Source organism: Chelmon rostratus, chromosome 2 (assembly GCF_017976325.1).
Source record: "Chelmon rostratus isolate fCheRos1 chromosome 2, fCheRos1.pri, whole genome shotgun sequence".
Classification (NCBI taxonomy): domain Eukaryota; kingdom Metazoa; phylum Chordata; class Actinopteri; order Chaetodontiformes; family Chaetodontidae; genus Chelmon; species Chelmon rostratus.
The window spans coordinates 17,875,886-17,902,486 of record NC_055659.1 but is presented as its reverse complement, the minus strand read 5'-3'; the positions used below and the strand labels follow the sequence as shown (position 1 = coordinate 17,902,486).

The 26,601-nt window shown below is 41.6% G+C and overlaps 1 protein-coding gene across 1 annotated transcript; it reads left to right on the top strand.

Moving 5' to 3' along the window:
- The first annotated feature begins 4,093 nt into the window (after window positions 1-4,093).
- LOC121621842 (complement C1q-like protein 4) lies at window positions 4,094-18,690 on the top strand. Its single transcript, XM_041958517.1, has 2 exons — window positions 4,094-4,654; window positions 18,511-18,690. The coding sequence occupies exons 1-2, from the start codon at window positions 4,115-4,117 to the stop codon at window positions 18,688-18,690; spliced, it is 720 nt and encodes a 239-aa protein (XP_041814451.1). The 5' UTR covers window positions 4,094-4,114.
- The last annotated feature ends 7,911 nt before the right edge of the window (window positions 18,691-26,601 follow it).

The following is a 26,601-nucleotide window of genomic DNA, read 5'->3' as shown; positions in this document are numbered from 1 at the left end:
TGATTTTAGAAATTTGTGATTTTGGGCTTTCTAAATTTTGTTGACTTGGCTTCAAGGCCACTCCTGTGATTTTAATGACAAATCATTATACTTTATAAGTTTTACTCACCTAGAAAAAACATCCTCTATTACAAGCAGCTTTCTTGTGCCCAGTTGACATCAGTTTGTCTCTTGTTCTGGCTTTTGGATGCGGGCCGGTTCAGCAGGCCTTTGCAGCCAACGGCCCACAAGAGACTTGGCCCTGTAACCATCTGGTCTTCAGATCTTCCAGTCTGTTGTTGCTGTGAATTCTTTACATCAATCACATCTCCACAGCTCAGACACCTGAAGGTCAGAAAAGAGATACCAGAGTCAGGAATAACAGAGGACATATAACATGTATCTGGGGTAGTAATCAATTCTGAAGTGATATTGTGTCAGATAAAATGTAGTATTGTCCAAACCAAAAGTAAAGATCAAACTGTTTTCTTCCTGTAATCCTGAGCTTTAATTAAACACAAGAGAGGATGATATAGTACAGACAAGAACATATAGACATCATATATCACGAGGAAACAGAGTCAGAGACAGATATTATGGCTTTCCAGCTTATATATTCATCGGCTTAGTTAATATTTCATAGGGCTCTAAAAACCTCATTCTCTCTAAATTGTCCTCCCTTCTTGGCAATAATAATTTAAATGCAGGGAGCCTCTGAGTGTGTCACCAGTGTGTCAGAGCCCACATGTAAATTATATGTATATGTGTGCACATATGTATGCATGTAGGCACTCACACGCGCCATAAAGTCACATAAAGAAGCACGGCCAGGCATGCACACACCGGATCGGATATGAGCCGAGCAGTAAAAGCACACATTCACAAATGCAGAAAATTCCTTAGTCTCCCTTCAGATTTGCCAATTTTGTAAAATGTAGAGACCACACAGTTTCCCACTTTCTGACAAGCAGTAGTTATTTTCTATCTCCAAATGCAAATGTGACTAGAGGCTTGGCATCTGCCTGAGGGCCAAGTCGGCTGACAGTATGCATTCTGGGGAGTGATCTATTGATCCATATTCAATATCTGCTACACTCTCCTGCTCAGTAAAGTTGGGAGATGAATAAATAAGGAGCAGAACTGACAGTACATACAAGTACACTTGTGCCTTAGAGGACTGGCTGCCTAAAAGGTTTACTTGCCTGCTTCCTGTGTAAATGCCCCCTAGACCAACATTTCTTGATAAACTGCATTTGAGGACAGATGTGTTTCTAATGTCAGGTGTGTGTTTCTAATACAGCTGAGTGCAGCGCGGCAGAGAGAAACATCAGAACAAAATCAAATATTTCAGAGGAACACCTACTCTACAACAGACATTAACGCTCCCAAAAATAATGACATAAAAACAATGTCCAATTTGAGACTTAATTAATTTATGAATGCTATAAATGTGATGTCAGGGAGAGAGAAAGGCAAGAGGAGAGACCAGGAGGAGATGAGGGAGGCGGGGGGTTGTCAGCAGCGATACATCTTTCATCTCTAACGAGGTCTGAAAGCTCCAGAAACACAGACATTGACAACAACCCTAAGAACACCACTCTCCTCCTCTCACCTTATCCTCTCCACTGCGCCGTTCTGCGTGATGTGTGTCAGTCTCACATCTGTATAACCCTCGTTTTGTGCTCACACTTCAGCTTCTTCACACCTGCTGCTCTCACACACACAGCCCCACATACGTGCTAGTAGGCGAAAATCTTTACTTGTCCGAGCTATAATACACCTCTACACACTGTATGATCTGCTGCCTGGAACATGGCCCTCATGAGAAATTGCTGAGGCGATCCCAGCATGCATTTTTCCAAGCATCTTCAAATGATCTTTATATTACAGTAATTGATACGTGTAATATCAAATGAAGACGCTGTAAATCCACAAAGTGACATCAGTCACGCTTTAATTATCATATCATTTTTTTGGTTGTATGTCTAACCGTGGTGCACATAAATCTTCAATATTAGAACGGAGAACGACGTCCTTTGATTAAACTATTAAACAGATGTAGTCATTTGATTTGTGAAAAGGTCACATGCAGGATGGTACGGTGTGTGTGTGTGTGTGTGTGTGTGTGTGTGTGTGTGTGTATGTGTGTGTGTGTGTTACGGAGGGAGGGCGGGGGAGCAGTAGTAGGCAGATGCTGAGGAGAGAGAAGCAGGACGGAAAATACAACAAGTGAGTGAACTGTTGCTCTGCAAATAAAGTCGCTCTGCATTGGGATTTCTGCGCGGTGGAAGTCCGTCAAAGTAACTCGCCAGAATATGTGATTTTATCAGACGGAGCGCAACGCCACTTTGAATTATAGTATTAGCACTCCTTTTTTTAATCTTTTTTTTTTTTAATTTCCTCCGTGTCTACTCGGGAAGCCTCTGAGCGCTGCCTCGAGCATCCTCGGTCGGTGCGGTCCGACCACCATGCGGGAGTCCTGGATGAGATGCTGCAAGTTTCAATGCACGAGAGTTTGAGTTTGCACCGCAGCGCAACTTCACCCGATGCGACGCTGAGAGCGCTCCGTCAGTCTCGGAAGGATTTCATTCCGTCCTGGACCAGTTTCCCTGCGGCGTTTCCATCTGAACCCGCAGCATGAAAAAACACTGAGAGCCTGCGAGAGAAGAGAAAAAAAAGGTGAGAACAAAGTGTGGGTAACGATCTGTTTTTTGGTGCAGCTGCAAAAAGTTTACTGGTCAAATCATTATCTTCTTTTCCTCTGATTAAATCTGGACGAGCGTATGAATTATAAGTCACCGTTTTAATTTAAAATTATTATTAGAAATTTTTTTTAACAGGTAAAGGGATTTGGTAGAGTTTGTTATATTGCATGACGAATGTAGGCCTGTATCAACATGTATCTGTGAACCCAGCACGTCTGATGATTGTATTTCTGAGGTTTTGCATGTTTTTACTTTTAGCAATAATAACAAATATGTTTAACTTTTAGCAAAGCATTCTGAATAATCTCTCTGTAGCCTATAACATGATTTTATGATTATTAATATTTTTTAAATTGTTGAATAGAAATTTAAATATTCCCTAGCTGCAAAATAAACTTCTTTATTTACTAAATTTAAGATGAAAGTTAAGGGATTTGGTTTTGTAAGTCTATGACTTCTTATGTGTGTGTGTGTCTTCTTTTCCTTCTAGATTGCGAGAGTGATTTGCTGCGATGCTGTCATAAAATGTTCCCTGCTTCATCCAAGCTGCCTTTCAAATGAGAGTTTCCACTTTCGGTGCAATTTGGCCTGCCCTTTCCTCAGAATTAGCCTTTTTATGACCTGTAACAAATCTGTACTTTGAATGGAGGAGTAGACAGCTGAGATAAATCTAATCCAGGCTGCTAAAACAACATTTATACATATATATTTATGTACAGAGAGAGAGAGGTGTGAGCCTGTCAACAAAAAACAAGCAGGGGGGAAGGAAGGATCGAGCAGAGATTTGGCAGTTTCCTCATTCTTCTCTTCTCGTTCCTGGACAGACAAGTAAGGCGCCCTTCCCCATATGTGGTGGGTGAGATGAACTCCAGTGGGAATACTGTAGACCCCACCTGACAGCTCTCTGCCTGAGCAACTGAAAGCTTTTCACTGGAGCCTCCGCAACCACAGAGCTGGATAAAAAATAAAATTGCCTGAAATCCAACACATCAATGGTGACGCTGGTTTCAGACAAAGACAGTTAGAATATTAATGTTCTCTTTTTGCTTGCAAAATGATGTATTATCTTTAGATAGGTGGAAAGCCATCAGACATTGTGAACCAGAGGAAACTGAAAATAAAAGGATACAAAACAAATGTGCTGAACACCAAGAGATGGAGAAATCTGTCATTTACCCCCCGACTTCTGATTTTCTCCCTTCTGAGACTTGCCTGTCCCACTCCTAGAATAGCCCCATATTTCTTTTCTCTGCACCACACAATCACGTATTTTACTCCTTCACCTCCTCCATCCACTAGTTTCTTTCTACCCAGAGTTCAGCCTGGCCGGCACAACCATTCCAGCTAAAGGGGAGGAGGACTTCCTCACACTGGCCGCCTCCCGGCTCAGCCGCAAGAAACGTGTCATCGGGGCTGGAGTCGGTGTGGCCATGGTTCTGGTCCTGCTGGTGGCCATACCCCTATTGGTCCACACCACCAAGGGGGGAGGGTCGGGAGGAGGGGGCACGCATTACGAGATGCTTGGGAGCTGCAAGATGGTGTGTGACACTTTCACCCCCCCACAGGGAGAGCTGACAGCAGTCTCCCCTCAGCCCCCAGACTTCCCAAACCGCAGGGGCAAACAGGGGTTCAGAGGGAGCCCTGGACTTCCTGGTCCTCCAGGTCCTAAAGGGCCCCCTGGAGAACCTGGCAAGCCCGGCCCACCCGGTCCACCAGGGCCTGGGCCCGGTGGCTATGGCCCATCCTTCTACAGTCCCAAAATCGCCTTCTACGCAGGCCTTCGCAAACAACATGAAGGGAGTGAAATACTGAAGTTTGATGACGTGGTGACCAACGTAGGGAACTACTACGAGCCGAGCACCGGCAAGTTCACCTGCCCTCTGCCCGGCATCTACTACTTCACCTACCATGTCCTGATGAGAGGAGGCGATGGGACGAGCATGTGGGCCGACCTGAAGAAGAACGGAAAGGTGAGTGTGACTGTGGGGCTGTTTGAAGTGTCCCTCTGATGTTGTGATCTGAAAGTTCTGCCTTTTGAAACAAACTCGAAATTGGTAAAAATCTTTTGCACTTTGTGCTACCAACAGCAATGGACACATTGACAGGAACACTTTCATCATGCAAGCTAGTAAATTGACAAGTCAAATTAAAGGGCACAATACACAGTTTTAACTTCCCTAGAGAAGGACAAATAAACATAAATAAAAATAATAAGACTGTTCGAATCTGAGAGTACTATGATTAAGGTTTGGTTAGGCAGAAAAAATGTTTTAGTTAGGGCTGGGCAAAGATCCTAATTTCGGTTAGAATAACTATTCATTAAGGTCAGGGTGCCCTGGTCGTCATGGTTACAGCAATAACCACCTGGTTGAGGTTATGAAATGAGCGTCAGAGTTGGAAGAAACCAGCATTTACTGTTAATGGGTGAAGGGAAGCACAGCAGCTGTCTCATATGTCCAGTGTTGACCCATCTTCCTTCCTCGGCAGACTTTGTAGCTCTAAACATCGTCACACAACTTCTCCTGATGGATGAGATAATGCCTTCAGATGCTAGAGGACTTTATCACTTTTTGGCATTTGCTGAGTGATGCTGTAGTCAGAACAGTCTCTAGATTAATGGACATCCTGAAAAATGTCATGAGCAACACCTGTCTGACCCGCGGACAACAATGCTGATAATTAAAAGCATCACAAAGGTAGTATTTGCTGCAGGGCTATAGAATTGGACTGCATTGTATTGCACAGGTGTTGCTGGTGTTGTGTAATAGTTTGACTACCACTTAGTTTTTTACCATGTTGGAAAAAAAAAAGTTTCCGAACAATAGAACATTTAGAGCATCGTGATGAGGTTTTAGACAAAGAAACGTCTAAAGCAAAGGTTCCAAAAAGTATACCAAAAAGAATAAAAAAAGCTGCTTATTTAGAGCAGAATTATATTATATTATATCACAACTGTTGTATGGAGAAGAACAATCAACCATCTGCTCAACAAACAGCGTCATCAGAAAACATTCAAAAATTATTTTTTTGAAAGTCGATTTACTTTGGAGGACAAAGAAGATGAAACGAAGGGATGAAAGTAGAAACAGAGGTGGGACTGCTTTACATGGGAAACTGTAATTAATTGTACAACTTGCAAACAAAGGGAGAGAGAGAGGGAGGGAGAGAGACAGAGAGAGAGAGACAGCCAAGCAATCAAGAGGATAACAATCCTCCACGTCTCAGAGGAACAAAGCCAAAATGCAACAGCTGGCTACTGTCTTCTGAGGAACTCTGACTTTAATTCAAATAAATAAACAAGTACAAATGTCTGGAAAAGCCTTGAATGCTTCCATCTGGAGATCAGTGACAAGCTTGAAGAACTAAGCCCTCACTCTGGTGTGAAGCCCTGATTCTGACATGTGTGCTGCAGAACAGAAGAGTAACATCCCGGGGATTACCAGAGATGAAGAAGAAGAAGAAGGAGAAGGAGAAGAAAATGCTTTGCATTGTCACAAGTGTTTGATGGTACAACTGTGGTGTCTCCAGAGACAATTTGCACGGTACATGAACTGACAGCAATATGCTGCTGAGCGGACCATCACCTGCCGGGCTGTACTGATATGCTTTATTGAATCTTACATCTTAAAAAAATGTAAATACAGCAAATGGGCCACTAGGGATTCAACAGAGGAGAGCTTCAAGGTTTGCATTTAAACCTTTGTCACTAATCTAATGCAAAAAATGTCCAGTTTCAAGTTGTTCCCTATTAGTTGAACATGCAAAATTGCCCCATTTTGACTTTTATCGCTGCTTGATGGTGGCGAGAAACGTAACGACGAAACATACGACGTCCCCATCTTGATATAAGTCTTAACCATTAGGCTACCAGAATTCCCCTGTTCCCTGTTTTGCATAGAATTGTTTAGGTTGTCTTCAGTGTTTGAATGCCTGCTGTCCTGTAGTCCTCACCCACTGTTGCTTTATGGAAAGCTGCAGTCAGACACGTGGCGTCACCTGCCAGTTCTTATCACCTGATGAACTTCACCTGGAGGTTAATCAGTGGGAGTCACTAGTGCAGCAACAAGGACATGCAGCTGGCCTTGTTGGCTTTCCCAGCACTGGCTGCAGTTCAGCATCACTACGTTACCGACTACAGCACCATGGGGCCTGCTGCTGGGAGTCAAACTTTGTTGCAGTGGAGCTTTCCCCCTGCACCTCCCTGACACCCCGGTTCCATTTGTTGATTGGTTAGCAGGATGTATCAAACACCCGCCACCAGATTTGTCCTTTTTTTTGTCAAATTCAACATTTGCATCTGTTTTTTGGGGTTTTTTTTTAACCTCTTGCATCAACCACAACTGGTACCATATCCCATGATTGTCTATCACAACGGATCCTTTGTGCTGCTCTGGATCCAGATTATGATATTATGGCTGCTAACAACAATTTTCCTTCTGGATAAATGTTGTAGTCTGTGAAATATTTAGAAAATTGTGAAAAAAGGTGATATTTTGTAGTCTCAAACCTGAAAATGTTAGATTCATGCAATATTGGAATCCAATATTAAACAAATAGATTGATGCAATACAGAGAAAAACAGCAAATCTGTATATTGGAGAGGCTGGAAACAGAGACATGTAGGCCTGAAAAATGACCTGAGTGAATAAGTGCAATAGTTCATGAGAAAACTGTGAGAATGTTTCCAGTGCCTCACTTTGCCATATCATAAATTACGTTTTACATTCCTGTGTCTGCACCAAAAACCAAGCAATTGTTTGTTTTGGTGCAAGTGAAACCCATGGTCGTGCACCAGATTTAACTGAAATATTCCATAATAGTTTTGAGATTATATCATAACATCTATGGTTGAATCAATATAAAGGGTCAGTAAAAAATAAGCTTTTTTTCACAGGACTTTAGTGTTAAAGACTTCCCAGATACGCACATCATTAAAATCTAGATCTTTGTTGTGACTGATCAAGTCCATAAAATAGTTATTCCCCATTTCATTGGGATGTGCATTAAGTGCAGAGTAAAGAGGACAGACAGTTAAATGCCAGATATAATTGGGGGACTTGGTTTGTTGTGTGCCTTCACAGACATTGTCATTCCTGTCTTCTCCTGCTGTTAAATCTTTCATAGCCTTTAGATGAGATCTTCTCCCCTCCACCTGTGCCCCTCCTTCACACACACACACACACACACACACACACACACACACACACACACACACGCACACACACACACACACACACACACACACACACACGCACACACACACGCATACACTTTTATTACCCACACTGGCTATTGACTCCTTCCCCATTAATTATCTTTTCCATCAACTAAATTATTTAACCCAATTCAGTGCTGATCTTGCCCTCACAGTTTCATTGCACCCACAGTTTTTTTTCTGTTAATAGGTTCTTGTAGCAGCGTGAACCAGTGAGGTCAATGACAAAAACCTTGAGGATGACACTTAAAAAGTTTGTCAATTTATAGACTCGTAAAGGCATTCAATTGCACATTACTCTATTAATAAGCTGTGTGTGCCAATCTGGGTATTTTGTTCATGTAGATTTTATTTTTTCCATCATGAGATTATGAGAGCATGCATTGAAGGAATAGTTTGACATCTTATGCTTTTTCACTTTCTTGCCAAAAGTTAGATGTGTGTACAATAAAAAATATGTAGCAGGATTCAGCAGTCAGTTAGCAGTTAGCTTAGCACAAAGACTGAAAACTGGGGGAAATAGCCAGCCTAGCTCTGTCCTGAATTTACAAAATCCACCTACCAGTGCCTTCAAAGCTCACTGATGAACAATGTTGAGCAAGTTATTTGAAAATGTAAATAAGTGGTCATTAAAAAAGTTATTCAATTACTTAACTTAGTCCTTGACAGCAAAAGTAATTAGTTACATACTCATTAAATTACTTTCATTACATAGAACAGCTCCTTCAAAACATTAAGCGCCTCCAAATCCTTCATACGCACACATCACATGTGCTGTATATAACCCAAACAGAAAAATAGATCTTCTTGTAGCAGCCACTAGGTTTTTACTGACCATTAACAGTTAGCTAACAACTGGCTGTGTTGACTGCCCACATCTTCAGGTGAACCCGCAGGGCTTGCACATCCTCCGACAAAACCAGGTGACTTCTGAATGCAGTTCAGCAGTGGTTAATAATAGCAAACCAGCTAAGAAGACACAGTCTGTGAATAAGACATTATTCTCTCTTCTGTTAGTGGCAGCTAACTGCCTCCTCACCAGTGATGGGAGAAATGCATTACAAAGTAACACATTACTGTAACCGCTGCTAATCAGTGTGCTACATCTTGTTTCTTTAATTTGTACAAAAACCAATGAAATGTCAAACCTATCAAGTCTGTTGTTTCTATAGTGTGTTTTGCAGCATGGGTGGATGTCTCTGTGTGTGTTTGTGTGTAGGTGTGTTTGTATACAACAATTGTCAGACTGATATGCATGGTGTTGATCAATGTCTTGCCAAAGGGAGCTGAGAATAAGACACATCCTGAGGAGGGATCACTGCAGAGACAGGCAGGACACAGACAAGTGGGCTGACACAGAGAGAGAGAGATGGATAGATGGATATCCATGGGAGAATAGACAGAGGAGGATGAGAGAAAAAACAACATGAGAGCGTCCTCTGATCAAGGGAGGAGTTGAAGGGCAAAAGCTATATGCAGCCAGACATGTGACTGACATATGTGAAATAATCTCACTTATGCTGCCGGCTGATCGTCTGAGCTGTTGGTTAATTAAATGTCCTGTGAAATGACCTGCAAGTTTACAACAAGTTTGCAGAGCCGAATCACCCAATGCAAGGAATCCTCTTCGCTCCTCGTGTCCCGTAACTCATCAAAAGATTGGTGTTGAGGTAGATGACCTTTTCAATGGATATATAATTCACCACCAATATGTACTTTGCCCTTTACAGTGATGAGCATGGAGTGGGAGTATGAATATTTATAGCTGGTCCAATATGGGAGGAACTGGGTTGGTCAGTTGGTCATCTTATATACACACACACACACACACACACACACACACACACACACACACACACATGCACATGCTATAGTTTTGATGACATCAGAGTGCTAGTAGCATTTTAGCGTCTCTTATTGACACACGGTAACCTCATTATGTGGCTGTGGCATTAGGTTGAATGTGACCTACTAGAGGAAGAGACTGGCAGACAAACCTGTGCCTTATTAAAGCCCAACAATATGTTCTGACAAGTGGCTCAGCTTTCGCAATGTAAAGGTTGGAAGGAAAGATGAATGAATGAATGAATGAATCAATCAAAAGTAGAGAATCAAGCCTTGGATTAAGTCTGCATTAAACATACCCAGGCTTTTATAATAGATGCATAGGTTCTGATAAAGGTGCAGGTGTTGGTTTTTATTATATTGACTTGGTTAAGGGTCTGTTAGTTCCTGCAAGCTAATGAATGAAGGTTGGATCAAGCAGATAGTTGTGCAAATAAACTATTGTTATTTAATGTACTGTACCTTTAACTGAAACTCAAGGTTTATGCATATATCCCACATCTGTCCTCATCTGTGAGCTAATAGCATAATTAAATGTAACATTGAAAAGTTGTGGTGATGACAAGCCTGAACTCAATTAGAATGGCTCGTCTCCAGTAGCTAGGTGTGATGCGGCTACTGTTAGAGGTGGAAGCTGTTAATTACAGTATGTCAGACAAGGTGTCAGTATGGGCTTCATGTGGCACTTTATTAGACAATATCATATGTATTCTATTTTTGCACATCAGAAGCTGTGTTTTTTTTTTGTGTGGTAGTAGAATAATTCATAATCAAGAGTAATTTTTTATGTGCGGTGCATTGCATGGTGTAGTGTCAGGCACAATGGCCCAACATTATAATGGGGAACATTTTGCGATAAAGGATAAAAGTTCACCCTTTCTGACAGCATTTCTTCTGGAGCAAACAGAAAGAATCCTCTCATATAACCTGCAGCTTGCCCTTGTTTTCTCGTCTTTTTCTCTGAGTCCACACACATTTACGCGCCTGTTCATGCACACAGCCATTATTTGACTATATGTTTCTGTTATAATGGCTGAGGCCATTATATTCTGTTGACTAAAACGACTCGGCTGGTTGTTACTGTGTTTTGCCATGCCTTTGTTGTGCTTTCCTTTTGCCTCCCCATTATATCGTTATTTCTCCTCATCAAGGAAGCAGGATTTTGTCTCGTTCACAAGCAGCAGTGTTTGATAGTGGCACAGTTACAGTGAGCTATGGCAAAATGCACATTGGATAATTACATTTTTAAGCGTAGATAGAATTAGAGGATATTAACTCCTGACCTTTTAACAGGTTTTATATGATAAGTGTTGTTTGTTCTTCACTCTTTATGTGTGAGCAGGTGTAAAACACACACAGACTGAATACAAGACAATAAACAATATGTCATAAAGACGTAGTATAATTTAACTTCAGAGCGGAGGCTTTGCTCTAGTGACGCTCTGCAGGTAGACCCTCTACAGAACCCACTTATATCCAATTAGAGCATTTCCTCTACTCTCAAAGGTTTCAGTCTAGAGCCAATTAGAGACTTTCTAATCAACATCTTGACACCTTGGGTCTTGAGTGTCATGGCAAAATATTAACATCTAGCATGCCAATTAGTGTGTGAGTCTGCAGTGCAGGAGAAGGGTTACATGTTGAACTGCATAATAGAAACAGGATACCTCAGGTTGGTACACATGGATGGAGGCATAGAGAGCACAGCGGCTTTTACAAAAAGGGCCATTTCAATTGCCCTTATTCCTGTCTCTCCCAGTTCACCCTTAGAGGTCCCTCAGGTAAGTTTAACAGAAACCCGGCTCAATCGTCTCGCTCCGCTCTGAGAGGTCTGTACATCACAGTGAATGAATCCTGTCAGTTTTATTACCCGAGGATCAAGGCACCACTGCGAAACAAAACAAAACTGAAAAAATAACACACTACATGGACAGCCCACCTCGCCAGCCTCATTTATACCCCCGTCCCCCCGCCTCCTCAGAGGCAGGCATGCTTGATCAGTTTGTTATCCAACAGGCTCCCTCCCCATCACTCACAGCCCCTCTCAACTTTGGCTTCCTTTGCCCGAGTCCTGTGCTTAGACTGTTAAAAGTGCACGCAGCTGCTCGCCCGTCTGTGTGTCCTCATCCAAATTTCTGCTTTCACTACGTATCCTTCTTTTCTCCTTCCCTCATGCCCTCCGTCCATCATTTTCCTCAGACATAAACATTATGAACACACACTTTGATATTGGCTCGATATTCAAAAAGAATGATGAAGATGGCTGAATAAATTTGAAATACAGTATGTCAGCCCTTAAATATGGCACACAAATCAGTGGCACAAAGATGAAAATGTAGATTTTATTGAGCATTTAGCACCGTCAGTGAATTATTTCTATGCTGTAAATTTCCTCTTTCTCTCTCTTTCCTTTTCTCCCACCTTTGTCTCTCCCTCCCCATTTAATGTTGCCCTCTAATGAAGGGTGGAGGCAGTGTAATCTTCTCTATTGTCCTGCGGGTCTTCCTTCTCCCCAACAGCAGCAGATCAAGTCAGAATAACGTCGGGCCAACAGACAGAAATTCACTCCCTTGTCACTATCAATCTCTGCAGCCGTTGACAATAATCCTGATTTGCCTTTCCCTCTTGTTTTCACTCCCAAAGCCCCAGCGCCTCCTGCCCACTCTAAGACAACAAGGTTTCACTGTGATTGTTGCTGACAGCCGAACCTGCAGATTCATCTGTGCTGGTGCTGCAATGTCACCAGCTCGGCTCGGTCCAAGAGATGATACATATCATATATTGCACAGCGATGGAGGGAGGATTGAGATCCCTGAAATGAGCAAAAATACCAATACAACAAATTATCAGTTACAAATAAACGTCCTTCACCCACAATTCTGCTAAAGTAAAAAGCACTGATCCACTTATCAGCTCACCTAGAAGTGAGAAAAAAATCAGTAAATACAATTATATTTTAAGTAAACTAAGAAGATATGGTAAAATAATAGTGAATACTTACCTATGTTTTCAATACAACTGGTATCCAATTTTTTAAAGTGAGATCAATTTGTCAGATTTACAGTGAAAATGTATGTAAAGTGTGCTGTGTGAAGAAAAATGACTGCAGTGAATAATATATTACTATATGAATTATATCATCAATACTGATACATCAGTATATATAGTATCGTATGTACCTGGAAATTAGACTTAAGTACTGCATTTGAGTAAATGATTATCTATTTTACAACACTCAAATAATGCCCTCTTTGCACATATTTCAGGTTTTCCTTTGATGTCAAGAAATATTTAGTATAGACAAATAATTAGAGATCTCTCTTAATTTTTGTTTCTCGGAGTACGACTTTTAATTCATCATTAAATCATATTCTGCTGCCGCAGTAAAAGTGATGCTGACTGTGACTGTGAACATTTTAAATGCCACTCTTAAAAATATGTGCATAAAATGAAATAGCTAACTCGTCCACTGGGTTACTGTATATACAAGAGGGGAACGTGACCATGAATTAATCATAAACATAACACATTAAATGTCAGCGTCTCCACTGTCTGAGTCGAGGTTAAGTAAACCTACGTGTCTCATAAGGAAGTCAGCCATGAAAAGCCATAAATAACATTGTGTCCTTTTGGCTCGCAAATACAATTAGCTAATGTTCATGTTTAAAAGGCCATTTCAATGAGGATGTGTGAATATCACTGCTGCAACTTTTGCTATGACTCTCAAATGTGGCTGATGCAGGTATAGACAGAACCCAGCAGCCTTTGTTTAATGCGCTGCATGCTGTTTAATCACGTTTTAATTGGACTGATTGTAATGATGCTGTCCATCCTCGTGTAGAGAGGTAAACCGGTTTTAATTGTAATCTTACACTGTATTCGTAGCAAGTTACAGCAGCCTGTCAGCCTCTAACTCAGCTGAAAATACTATCAGGGGAATCCTGCCATTCAACCATGTAGACAGATGTTGGATGTACAAGATGTCAGAATGTCTTTGCTGTTATATTTTTCCTAAAACCATTAGGTCTCCTCAGGGGAGCTGTTCGGTCCCCTCAGAGCGAAGCAGTCTGAAAGTATGAAATAACAGTATGAAATAACAAAATGTCTCATATGCCGTGTGATTTTTCTCAGGTGTTCACTTGAGATTCATAAAAAAACAAAGAGGGAAGAGAGCTGCTCTTACGGAGCGTACATGTGTGCTTGTGTGGGATCTTATCCTGACCTCCTCCTGGTATTTCATGGGCCCATTTGACCACTGTAGCCTATCCTGTGCCCCCGTTTATCGTGATTGTATGGAGTTATTGAGGAGTTGGACCTATTAGGCGGGGGAGCTGCCATGGCTGTCCAACTACCAATTACCGTAGCCGCAGCCGTGTATAGTCTGCCCTGACGCATCTGGAGGTGTGGGGGGGAGGGGAAGAAGGTAGAGGGTAGAGGGGGTCGTGTGTGTGTGTGTGTGTGTGGGTGTATGGGGGTCCTCAGGAGACCTGCCACAGCAGCACGCCGTTAATCAATCCGATTTAGACCGGACAGGGACACACTTGGCCGCTGCTCCCGCCAACACTGCCATGGTGGGGGGAGAAAATGTGTGCGTGACCTGCATCTCATTGGAGTGTAAGGACACAAAAAGATGGATAGATGGGTCCAGAATGAAGAGATAGCGATGGGGTAGCGAATAGGAGAGGGATGATGGAAGGGGCGTGAGGTGTGGAACGAGAGACAACAATTAATGGAGTGATGTGAGTTGAATTAAAACAAAGGAAATGTATCGATTCATTTCTGTCTGAAGGAGCGGAATAAAAATGTTCACCTTCTCTACATGGGGAAAAATTGCTTGTATGGAGATATATGCTGAGCTGAATTGATGAAATGGGTGGGGGGGGAACTCATTATAGGATGGAGGATGAGGAGAAATGGGGAGTTTAGTCTTATTTGATTTGTCTTTGTGATCACAAGAGAGTCCGGGAAGCCTGATGAGTGGTGGAGATGATGGACCATATCCTCTGTCAGACACAGACCCGGAGCTGGAGACAAGGATGGAGTGAGGATATCATATTTGCATTCATTAATATGTATGCACTTGTGTACTTAATTTTCCACTATTAAATGGATCGTCTGCTTGAATAGTTGGTTGCTTATCCAATGATAGTGCAATTTATTATAAGCGGATTTGCTTACTGGGTGCAAAAACAACTGACTTGGGATTGTCACTTGTGGATGGGAGTGGACAAAATAACAGAAACAGCTACATTATGAATAAGGCTTCTCTTTTAAACAGCTGTTTACCCACCATGAAATGTTGTTGGCTGAATCCCGATCTGTGCCAAGTTGAATTTTTCTTCTCAAGAAGCAAAGCCAAGTCTTTGAGGACAGAGCAAACATATCATTTTATGTAGTAACTTTATGCAACAGTGGTTGTTTCATTATTGTCATTTCATCCACATTATAATGAAACCTCTTCTTAATAGCAACATGTGTGGGGACATTATAATCTTAGAATATGGGGCCATCATCATTGTGCTCAGTGGTATCATACTGTTATGTAAACATGTACAGTAATACGCAGATGTAACGACTCCCTCTAAAATGGCAGGTGGTACTGTTACAGACCCAGCATCATGTTTAATCAGGGTGGATGACATCCTCTGCGTTTCTCCTCACATAAATCTGTCCAGATGTAGATTAAAGAGTGAAGTATGACTCGTTAGACCGTATTACTTTTTAGAACTGTGTCAGGCTCCTGGTTCTGTGCTCTTCACATCAGATAATGCACCTTTAGTGTGAAGCTGTGCTGAAGCCAGCTCATAATGTCTTGTAACTGTGTCACGGGGATGTTGATGACATTGATTGGTAATGTTGAGGCTCTGCTGTTGTTCTATGTCTTTGATTGTGAATGTTTCTCTTTTTGGGGGTAGCATTTAAAAACATCTTTCAGTTTGTTTGATTGACCCTCTTGCAATTTCTGTTTCTTTGAAAACTCAAATATATGATGTTTCTCAAGCCTTTTTTATTATAATTCATCTTAGTGAATTACTGTCTCGCTCGCTGTAAATGTAATTACGTAAGTTTCTTCAAAGTTAAATCAGCTATAATCAATATTTTTATAATTACAACTGATCAAATTACTTTGCGTTATGTGAAAGGGGTCGCTCGTGGTGATGATCCCACAGAGAATTATCATCTAACTCTACAGTAGTTCCCCTCGTCTCAGGAAGCTCATTGTTTTGGTTTTAGTTTATGTTTTGTTTTTTTGGCTCACTCTCACCGCTCTCATTGGCGTTCTTTTCAGCCGCAGCAGGCAGCTGTTCTCAGTGAAAAAGCTCAGAAAAAGCGACTACCCTGTTGAACAGCGCTTTTGCTGCAACTGAAGAGCCAGGTATTTTCCTCAGGAGTTGGTGGAGACCAAAACAGAGCTAAAAGGACAATCGTTATTGGGCTTAAGTGCATCAGGTGGGCACAAACTGAACTGTGCCGTTGCCTGTATGTGCTCTATGTGTAAATGGGCAACTGCTTGCTGACATTGTGTTCACAGCTCGTTTAAAGCCATTTTCTTGTGATTTGCAGTCTTTATCCCTTTTATGGATAATATACAAGTGTAACATGGAACACTTTTGCATCCAGATAGCAGAAACTGTTGGTATCTAATTAGTCTGCTTCACTGAATGTAGACCCTTCCTTACGCTATCTTTGCGCTACCATTTTTAAACAACATCCGCAATCTCCAAACTGTCGATGTACAAGCTGATCTATGCTGAAAATGGAAGGTCACCCTAACCCTAACCGTGGTCGTTAACAGTGCGTACATTAACAAGATAGAAGCTGTAAACTGTTCTTTTGTGGGAATTTTGCCATTTTAATGCCAAAGCTCACTTCTCTACATGCAAATGTTTTAGTTAAACAAGAATGATAATGATAATCTGTTTCAGCGCTGTTGAGACACGTCTGGCTATGTGAGTCTAGTATGGTATTGATGCTGTTGTGGTTCAGCTGCAACAAACAAATGTCCATATATCAGCAGTCAATGTGTGTTTGCCTGCACATTCCTTGTGTTTGCTGTAATTGCTTGACAAATGAACTGATGTCCTGCCTGATGCCATCCTCGCAATCCCTATCAGACTCTTGTCTGCAACAGGTGGATCAGGTGTGCGTGTAACAATCCTCTGGAAAAATTGATGGTGGCTAAGAAAGGTTGTGCTCTCAGATGGAGGTTTGAGGCCAAAGATCACTGCACATCTCATCTATCTGCCCAGTGGACAGGAAGGCATCTGCACTGATGACATTACACCAAGATCACAGAATGAAACGGGAAATAAAATGGGATGGGTTACATCCAGATAAAGTGAACAGATAGTGGTTGTGGGTGGGATACTGTGATAAGATTAAAAAGATAAACCTATTAAAATCACCATTTTATGATATAAAAACCAGATGTTAAAGACATTGCCTGTTTGGATTAGGATTATTCTTACTGATCGATCTGGTAAAATGTTGGATTTGATCATTTTTGAGTAATAATACTTGTGTTCTTCATGTTGAACACATAGAAATCCGTATTTCTGCCATGTCGGTTTCCTCAACTGGGTAATTAACATTTAGATGATTGTGGTGAACGCGCTGTCGTCGCAGGTGATGATTAGTGCTTTGGGCTACAAGAGAGGACCAGCGATTTAAATAAGAGCAGAGAGGATTGTGGAGGCTTGTAGACACGTAGACGAGACTAATACTTCCCCTAATTAAATATTTGAAACTTTTCACTGGCTGAAAATCAGTCATCTTCAACAGGTGCACATACAGCCATGATCACAGATAAATGAAAGCAATCTGAAAAACGTGTAACAGAAATTTTGTTTCCTTGTATTGATTGATTTGATTGTAATTGCTAGTTTTTCACTTCTTCAATTGAAAGGTTTATCAACAAAATCCTAAAACAATACATAACACGTCAATGAAATGTCTCGGTAGGGTTGTATAGTGTGTGGTATAAAGTGAATGTAGGTATTAGCAGGAGTTTGGTATTTAAATAGTTTGTGTGTTATCCCCCTTATAAAGTCATTATAAACAAAAACTATAATAATAATAACTTTTTTGACTTGAGTAAAACAGAAATGCTGTCATACAGTTAGCATCCAAGCAAAAATGTACCATATTTATGTTAGCATTCTGCAGTGAGTGGCACGTGGTCAGTTTGAGTTGCAGCCATGTTTGTGGACCTTTTGTAAAATACATCATTTGATAAAAATGATTCGTAACACTGTTCAGCATTCTGTCTCTGTTCAACCCTGTCCAACCTCAACCTCCTTCTCTGTCTTACATTTATGTAAAATGTGCAGATGTTTTACCTGGAATGCAAAACTTCTCCTTAAAAGCCAGCTAGGTCTAAAACAAGTATATAATGTCTGTGGAGAGTTGCATTTTTCCATCAAACTGTGTACTGCTGCAGTTTTTCACCCCATCAAGACTAAACTCAGGTAGCAGCATCGGGTCCTTGTCAGAATAGTCAGCACAACATACTGTATGAGGTACCCTGAGTCGCATCGGCCTCAGTTTAAATTTGGACCTTTGTTTGGACCTTTCATCTCTTCACTGTCTATCATAAAGGCTTAAAATACCAGAGACAAAAATATAGCAGAGCATATTGACAATCAGCAGCTTCCACACAGATGCAAAACTCTATAAAACACACTCATGATATCATTCATTTTCCACAGTATATCCTTGTTTCTTTTTGTCTTCTCGGCCTATCAGCATCTTTTGTCTCTATCTCAGGTGAAGGCCAGCGCAATCGCTCAGGATGCAGACCAGAACTACGACTACGCCTCCAACAGCGTCATCCTGCACCTGGACGTGGGGGACGAAGTGTGCGTACAGCTGGACGGCGGCAAAGTACACGGCGGAAACACCAACAAATACAGCACCTTCTCTGGCTTCCTCATCTACCCTGACTGACAGGATACTCACATTTATATACTCTCTCTCTCTGTAATCAAGCAAGCAAAAAAAAAAAAAGTTTCCTCTCCTTTCTGCATCTAACACACCATGCTGCCATAATGTAATTTGTCATTTCAAAGCTGTCCAGTACACAAAACATATAATAACATGATCACAGTTAACATATAGAGTTTGAAGAGAATTTGTGTAAAAATGAATATAGTATTGTATATATTACCAGTTAACATTTACTTCTGATACACACACACATACTTGTGTAATTATTCTGTGCCATGTACAGTATGTGTAGGCATGGCTAAGACACACAATTCACACACACACACACACACACACACATGAATTGAACTTCTCACTTGTTACACTGAGACAAAATGGCCATTTCAGCCACCGGTCTGAAATCAACTGACTAGATCGCTGAATGTAGCCTGCAAGTCGAGGTGTGTGTTCTCGCCTTCACTGTGAGATGGATTTCCAAACGAGAAAAGTCATGAGTTTATTGATCGCAGCTGATAACGCAGCCAACACCGAGAACATAATCCACTGTGTTGTATGTCCGTGTCCATGCCCGTGTGCAAGCATATGTGTGTGTGTTTGTGTTGAGGCATTAAGCGTCACGTTGCTGTTGGTTTGACTTGCGCAGTCTCCGGCTCCCGTTAAGGGAGAGGGCTGTCAAGTTGTTGGTAACAGTCCCTTAACACACACAGTATATTGATACTGAGGTTTAGCGTTGAGATTTTCCCTGAGCCAGAGCTTATGACAGAGCCTCATCATGTCCTGCTAATGAGGCTTCCTCTACTGCCTCATCTGTTCACTCACACTCACACCTGGCATCCACAGTTTGCTGTATGACTCTACTGAAACAGTTCGACATTTTGGGAAATACGCTTATTTGCTTCCTATTAATCGTGAGGTGAAAAGATCGATGCCGTTCTCATATGTGTCCTTTCATTATAGCGATACGGCCAGCGGCCAGTTAGCTTAGCGTAGCACGACGGCTGGCTTACAAAGTGTTGGCCGACCGCTTTGAACATCCACAGTGTTTATATCAGTTCAGCACGCTGCACATTTTCAGATACTGGGAGACATTCATCGTGTTGCAGAGGGAGAAGTTCAGACCCTGGGTCCATGTGGATCTTGGATCTGTTGGATGTATTATGTGTGCATGTTGTGTTTTGGTAGGCATATTACAGATAGAGCCAGGCTAGCTGTATCTCCACGTTTCTAGTCTTTGTGCAAAGCTAAGCTAACTGGCTGCCGGCTGTAGCTTCATATTTTCCATACATTAATATGAGTGGCGTCGATCTTCTCTTGTAACTCTGCAAGAGAGCAAATAAGCGTATTTCACGTTGTCAAAATATTCCTTTAATTTGACCGTGAAAATCTATGTGAAGATGTTTTTGAAATGCAGGAGACTGTTGTTGATGTTTTACTGCCATATGCCATACCTATAGGTTTTCTGTGCCTTACAGTATCTTTTTCATTTTTATTTCTAATGCGTGAGACAGTTTCCCTTGTTGAGTCCAGGTTTTATGAACAAACCGCAATCTGACAAGGGTTTCAAACGAAACCTCTCCAACGTGGGCAGTCCATGCAAATGTTGCTACTCACTTTTTGAAACGCATATAACCGAGGACATCTTTGTATGCGTCTGGATGTAACTCGCTGTAAATAAAAGCCCCTAAAATGGAAACTGAGGTTCATTCTGTTTGGTGGGTACCACCCGTGGGAATGAACAGCAGAAGCATGTCACTGTGTATTTCAAAGTTTGCATCCAGAAAACGTATAAAAATGTTGATGTAACCAAATGATTAATATTAAACGATTCTATTTTTTTCATGATATAATGCTTAGACGGGTACAATATAACACTCTTTGAGCACATCTATTGTAGTTTTAGAGCCAAGGAAGAGGAGCGCTTCATATTAGTCCAATAATACACTCATTAAAATGTGCGGCAGAGACTTTCTTGTGCACAGATCCAGGTTTGAAGCCTGATCGCATGACTGTACCCTGAAGAGATTTGAACTTTTCTGATGAACTCGTCATTCTTCTTGTGCTGTGATTGAAAACCCATCCTGACGTCGTATATTGTGCACAGACATTCCTCCTGAGTGGCTTTACATAACCTCTGTGCCATGCTGCTTCCCACTGTGTGTGTTTTCCGGCGCTGCTACCTTTGCTCACGAGCAGCGCCCATTCATTGTTGTCACTGTACTTTGCAAGCTGAGTTGTGTGTATTTGTTATGTATGAAATCAACATAGATTTTTCTCTGCCCTTGAAGACCAGGAAACACAATAAAAAAAAAGAAAGAAAATTCAGGATTATTTTGCTGTCACTGAGTCAGACTAAAACCAGTGTTTTTTTTTAATATTTGTTATTCCTTTTGTTCTGTATTCTTTCCTTGCAGGAAAAGAAGCTCAGCAGGTGTTGACGTCTGTAGCGATATGTTTTCACTGCTCAGATGGGTTTTTTTTATTACAAGGACGTCAGGCTTTCAGCAGCATTTGTCAAATTTATCATAGAGTGAGAATCAGATATTTATTCAAGGAGATTTAAAACAGCTGATAAATATCTTCTAGCACTTCAAACATGAGCCAACAATAATCTACCTGCCATATCTTTGTGTCCTGCATTGATAAAGATTAATGCACTAAATTATTGGACTTTACATGGATTCTGCCACCTGAGCGTAATACACACAACGAGCAAAAAAGGGGGTAAAAGGAAAAGAAAAGAAAGAAACAAAGAGAGCATCCACTCTCAGTCCTGCAGGAGACTACGTATACAGGACATATTGATCGATTAGTTCGACAGCTAGGAAACATAACTACATTTTTAGCATATAGTCAAGACAGATTGAATATTTAATCCAGCGTTTCAAGGACATCCTGGAAAAACACCTTGTTTTCATGTCAAACTGAGAGTTTAAGTAAAGTAGCCAATTAAAAACCCTGACTAATGCATTCACAGTCACAGTTATGCACTCTGATGTAGGCAAATGACATCTGTAGTTTCCAACTGTATTTTTTTCCCCTGGTTTTTCCACAAACGTTTGTTCAATCACTGAGGTATTGATCGTGCCTGACAGCCGTATCTTAAAAGATGACGCCTCTTGGGGGTGTAAATGTAGATGAATACAGTAGTCAGATAACAGATAATACTATCTGAACAGATCTGATGAGTGTCCGAGTTACTGCAGTAACATTCAGTGATTTTACCTCATGATCCAATATCGAAGCTGCGTGACTTGACTGACAGCCTGACCTTAGGGACTGTCTTAAAAATGCATGCAAAATAGCTTCAGATTTTTACTTTTTTTCATAGATACTTGATTTTCACCTGGAGCTGTTCCCCATCTTTTAGTTTAGATTATACAATATAGGGCATTGAGCTATTATAGCCCCCTTTTTTTGTTAATATTTCAATATATCTAATTTTCTATTACAGACCCTTAAGGCCAACTACACATGCATCTTGGTTTATGGCTTTCTATAGACAATCTAGTTTTTAAAGAAAAATCACACAACATGGCCAACTGTGTTAAAGGGACAGTTCACCCCAAAATCAACTGCATTTTGTCCCTCTTCCCTGCAGAGCTATTTATCCATCTAGATTGTTTTTGGTGTGAGTTTGTGAGTTCTGGAGATGTCGGCTGCCTCTGTGCATGTACTCCCCTGACCCTACTGCTATACTGCTAGCTATTGTTACAGCTTAGCCGAGGAAGAGCCATTACTGTTTGCATCCCGCGTTGTCACAAGCTTGAGCCTCTCGTCCTTTAATAGATGCACAACAAGGTCTGTGAATTATCTCGAGTAACCAGGTCATGATTTCTGGAAAAATACATTACTGTTGAGTTTCATCCAGTCCATTATATTAAAGAGAACTCACACCAAAACAATCTAGGAGGGGAAAAATGTATTTTTGATTTTGGGGTGAAGTGTCTCTTTAAAACGTTCATTGTCTTTATTCATCTTCATTTGGACCATACTGCCATACAGCTTTAATTTAGACCAACTTCTTCAGTTGTCTGTTTTTGTTTGCTTAAAAACCATGCTTTATTATTTGATTATTTTAGGTACATGGTTAAAATAGTATGTTATAAATGTTATTTTGTGGACAGCTGGACACATACAAACGTATGTGAAGCATAAATGGCAGGGGAAAAAACAACTGAATACAGAAAATAGACAAAAAATAAAAAAAATAGGTACAAATACAGAGATTTTTGTGAAGCTCATGCAGATAGTAGCTTTGGTGCTCATTCACGTTTTTACATTGTTAACAGACTTTCTGTAACAAGACAATAATTAGCAAAAAATTGGCAAACGGCAAAAGCTCTGCACTCTGGGCCGTAACACACACTGTAGGTATGGGAGAGGGCGGCTTCACCTTTCTGACACATACTGATGGGTGTGTTTGGATTAACCTGATGTAGCTAGATTCAGAGATGTAGAGCCTATATATCATTTCAGACTGCATGAAAGAACGCCTTATAACTTTGTAGACGCTGACACAGTTTTATGAAAAAAAAAAAACAAGTCCTTTATTAACAAGTCCATAATTGAAAGTTAAAGAAATTGTTCAGGAGAGGGTTGAACATAAATACAAATAGGCCAAAAACTATTTGAAATGTCTTCGATCAGACATAACTGCAGCTACAGCAAACTGTTTGCATGAAGCATTCCCATTATAAGACTCGTCTCTGCAGCGGCTGCTGCCTCTACGCTCTGCAAAGCCACTCTGTGAAAATGAAACACGGGCTGAAGCGAGTTCTCACCTCAGCGGAATAAAACAAGAAGATGGATCTTTAATTAAAGGTGAGAGTAGTCCTATTCTGGAGGAGGAGGTTCTTGCTGAATATGGTGCATACAAGAGGTTTGGGAGATGTTGGACTTGGGGGGTGTTGGTGGGGTTGTATCTCAGAAGTGCCCCCCCTCCCACCTCTGAGTTCCACTGCTCCCCACTGGCAGATTCCAGCATTAAGTTAATTGGACAGGGAGAGAGCGGCTGAGGAGGGAAGCCTTCAGCCCCATTAGCAATCCCCCTGTGGAAGGCTGAGCCGAGAGGATCACAGACTCACAAATAGGAGGATTAAAATAATCAATAGGCTTCACTCTCTCTCCTGCAGCACAGACGGGTGCACCACATACACACACACACACACACTGCTACACCAATATGCACACACACGCACATGAGCAAATACAAACACGCAGACAGTCTGAGGAATACTAGTTCAAGGAGCACTACTCTCTTCAATGTTGTCTCTGGACTTTCACAAATTAGCCTGGGTCATATAAAATTCACACACACGCACGCATGCACGCACACACGCACACACACAGACACACACACCTATTGTGTGTTAATGAAGGTTAATTTGAGCCTCTGACTGAACCAGTGAAAAGGTCAGAGACATGAAAACAGTCTGACGGTTTCTATTTTTCTCAGTTAATTCTGTTCCCTTGTGTCTACTGAATGTCCTGTTTTATGACTTTTAAACAAAAGTCTGTGTTTAAAGTCTTTCTTTTGGATCAACTCGTTGTGGGAGCTTAGATGACAAAAACTTTCTGTAGTCCTTGTAGCCGTTATACTGACTATGATTTATGGAATTTAATTTCTACAGGCTGAAGTGTTTGCGTTTAGTTTTGTTTCTTTTTATACTTTTTTGTCATATACTGCATATTTGAAATATATATACTCAATGGGGCTGTGAAGTTATATATTATATAATGTTATATTCTGAATGATTCTTCTTATTTGTGTACATACATACTCATGTTTGTATGTATACATATATACATGTATGTACGTATATATACATTTATTGTATGTTTTAGTAGGAGACTGAGGTCCAGATGCCCAGGTTAAGAACCAATACCTCAAATGGTGACATGCACATGCAGTGATCATTACTGTCTGTATCTTTTATCAGAGGGCTGAAGAAGGAAAACTTATTTAATTTAGCCAGAAAGAAATAACAAATGCCACCAGAGGTTAATTTGAGATGAATAACTCTCACTGTTCTCCTGCTGTCACACCACGACTCTCCTGAATGAATCAAAATAGCTAGAAAATAATGAGCAGCACATGGTGGATGTTACAGAATAATACTGGGAGAATTGTGAAATCAACTTTAACTGTTTTAAAAAGTGCACTTCTTAGTTCATGTGCAATCAGAGTAGTGAATTTATAGTCAGCCTTGTGGACAGTACATACCAGATTCACATGAATGATTATCAAAGGAAATATTCAAACCACATGTTTAGCAAATACAATATTTCTTCTGGCGATATGGGTCTTATTTCATTCACTTGTTCATCCTTGTGCCTGCTTTCTTTTTCAAGTGTCTCATTAGCACCGTTATTCAGGTGCTGCTGCAGGAGGTCAGTTAATTGCTAGGGAGGTAATTGAATGGCAATTGAAAAATTAAATTAAGTTTTTTTTTTTTTTCTATTTTCAAGACTTACAAGTAAGTGCTTCGTTTTTGGTGATTTAAATTTAGCCTCCTCTTGTAGTGTATTCAAGGCAGTGGCAGTTAATCAACCTCTAAATCACACTGAGTGAGGAAGCAGAAAGTGACAGACTGAAATGTACTGAGATGGCTGCGTCATACTTAATTTTCAAATAGACACACTTCTCTTAGCTATAGGAGCTATAGGAGGAAGCTGGAGGAGCGCCTGCAGGGGAACAATGCCAGAGAGGTTTGGAGGGGCCTAAAAACCATCTCAGGCCACAGCAGTGACAACGGCAGGGTCCCAGAATCTGGACAGCGGGAATGGGCAAATGAGCTGAACCTGCTCTTTTAGGTTTGATTCTACCCCTGTTCCCTCCCCCATCCACCAGAGCCCACACCAGACACCGTTACCTCTCAGCATCCCCTCAGCTCCGTCCTCACACCACTTCACCCCCCTCCAATCCACATCATTGACTTCGAACGCGGCCCCCCTCCTCACCCGGCCTCTACATAACAGCTGATCAGGTGAGGAAGGAGCTCAAGAGGACGAAGGTGAGGAAGGCTACTGGCCCTGATGGCATCAGCTCCAGACTGATCAGGGACTGTGCAGATCAGCTCTGTGAAGTTGTTCAGCACATCTTCAACTTGAGCCCCAGGCTGGAGAGAGTTCCTGCCCTGTGGAAAACTTCCTGTGAGGTTCCAGTGCCAAAGACTGTGCATCCCAGGGAGCCCAACCACTTCAGGCCTGTAGCCTTAACTTCCCACCTGATGAAGACACTGGAGAGGATTATACTTAACCATCACCACCCACCTGGTGGGCAGCGAGCTGGTCGCCCTACAGTTCGCAATCCGACCAGGCATTGGTGTGTATCATCTACCTGCTCCATCTCTCTCTTTCCCACCTGGAGAGCACTGGCAGCACAGTGAGGAACGCGTTTTTTGACTTTTCCAGCGCCTTCAACACGATCCAGCCATCACTGCTGAGGGGGAAGCTGGAAAGTGCCGGAGTAGACTGTCACCTGGCTGCATGGACCATCGACTACCTCACCAGGCTTCGCGACTGTGTGTCGGATGTGGCAGTTTGCAAACTGCTGGCACCGGGGCTCTGCAGGGTACTGTGTTCTCTCCTTTCCTCAGGGTACTGTGTTCTCTCCTTTCCTCTTCACGCTCTTCACATCCAGCTGCCACCTCCAGAAGTTCTCCGACGATACAGCCATCGTTGGATGTGTATCGCAGGGGAACGATTTGGAATACAGGGAAGTCATCACTAACTTTGTCGGCTGGTGTGGACTAAACCACCTGCACATCAATGCCGGCAAGACCAAAGACATGGTGATAGACTTCCGCAGGATAGCACCACAAACCTCACCGGTGTGCATCCAGGGCCAAAGTCGTCTTCATATCCTGAGAAGACTGAGGTCCTTTGGAGTATGTAGGACATTACTGAGGA

What these genes read in the sequence shown, in the direction of transcription:
- LOC121621842 (XM_041958517.1), top strand. Translation starts at nt 4,115, where the DNA reads ATGGTTCTGGTCCTGCTGGTGGCCATACCCCTATTGGTCCACACCACC. An exon ending in ACCTGAAGAAGAACGGAAAG is followed by an intron (nt 4,655 to 18,510) that starts GTGAGTGTGACT and finishes TCTCTATCTCAG; the next exon opens with GTGAAGGCCAGCGCAATCGC.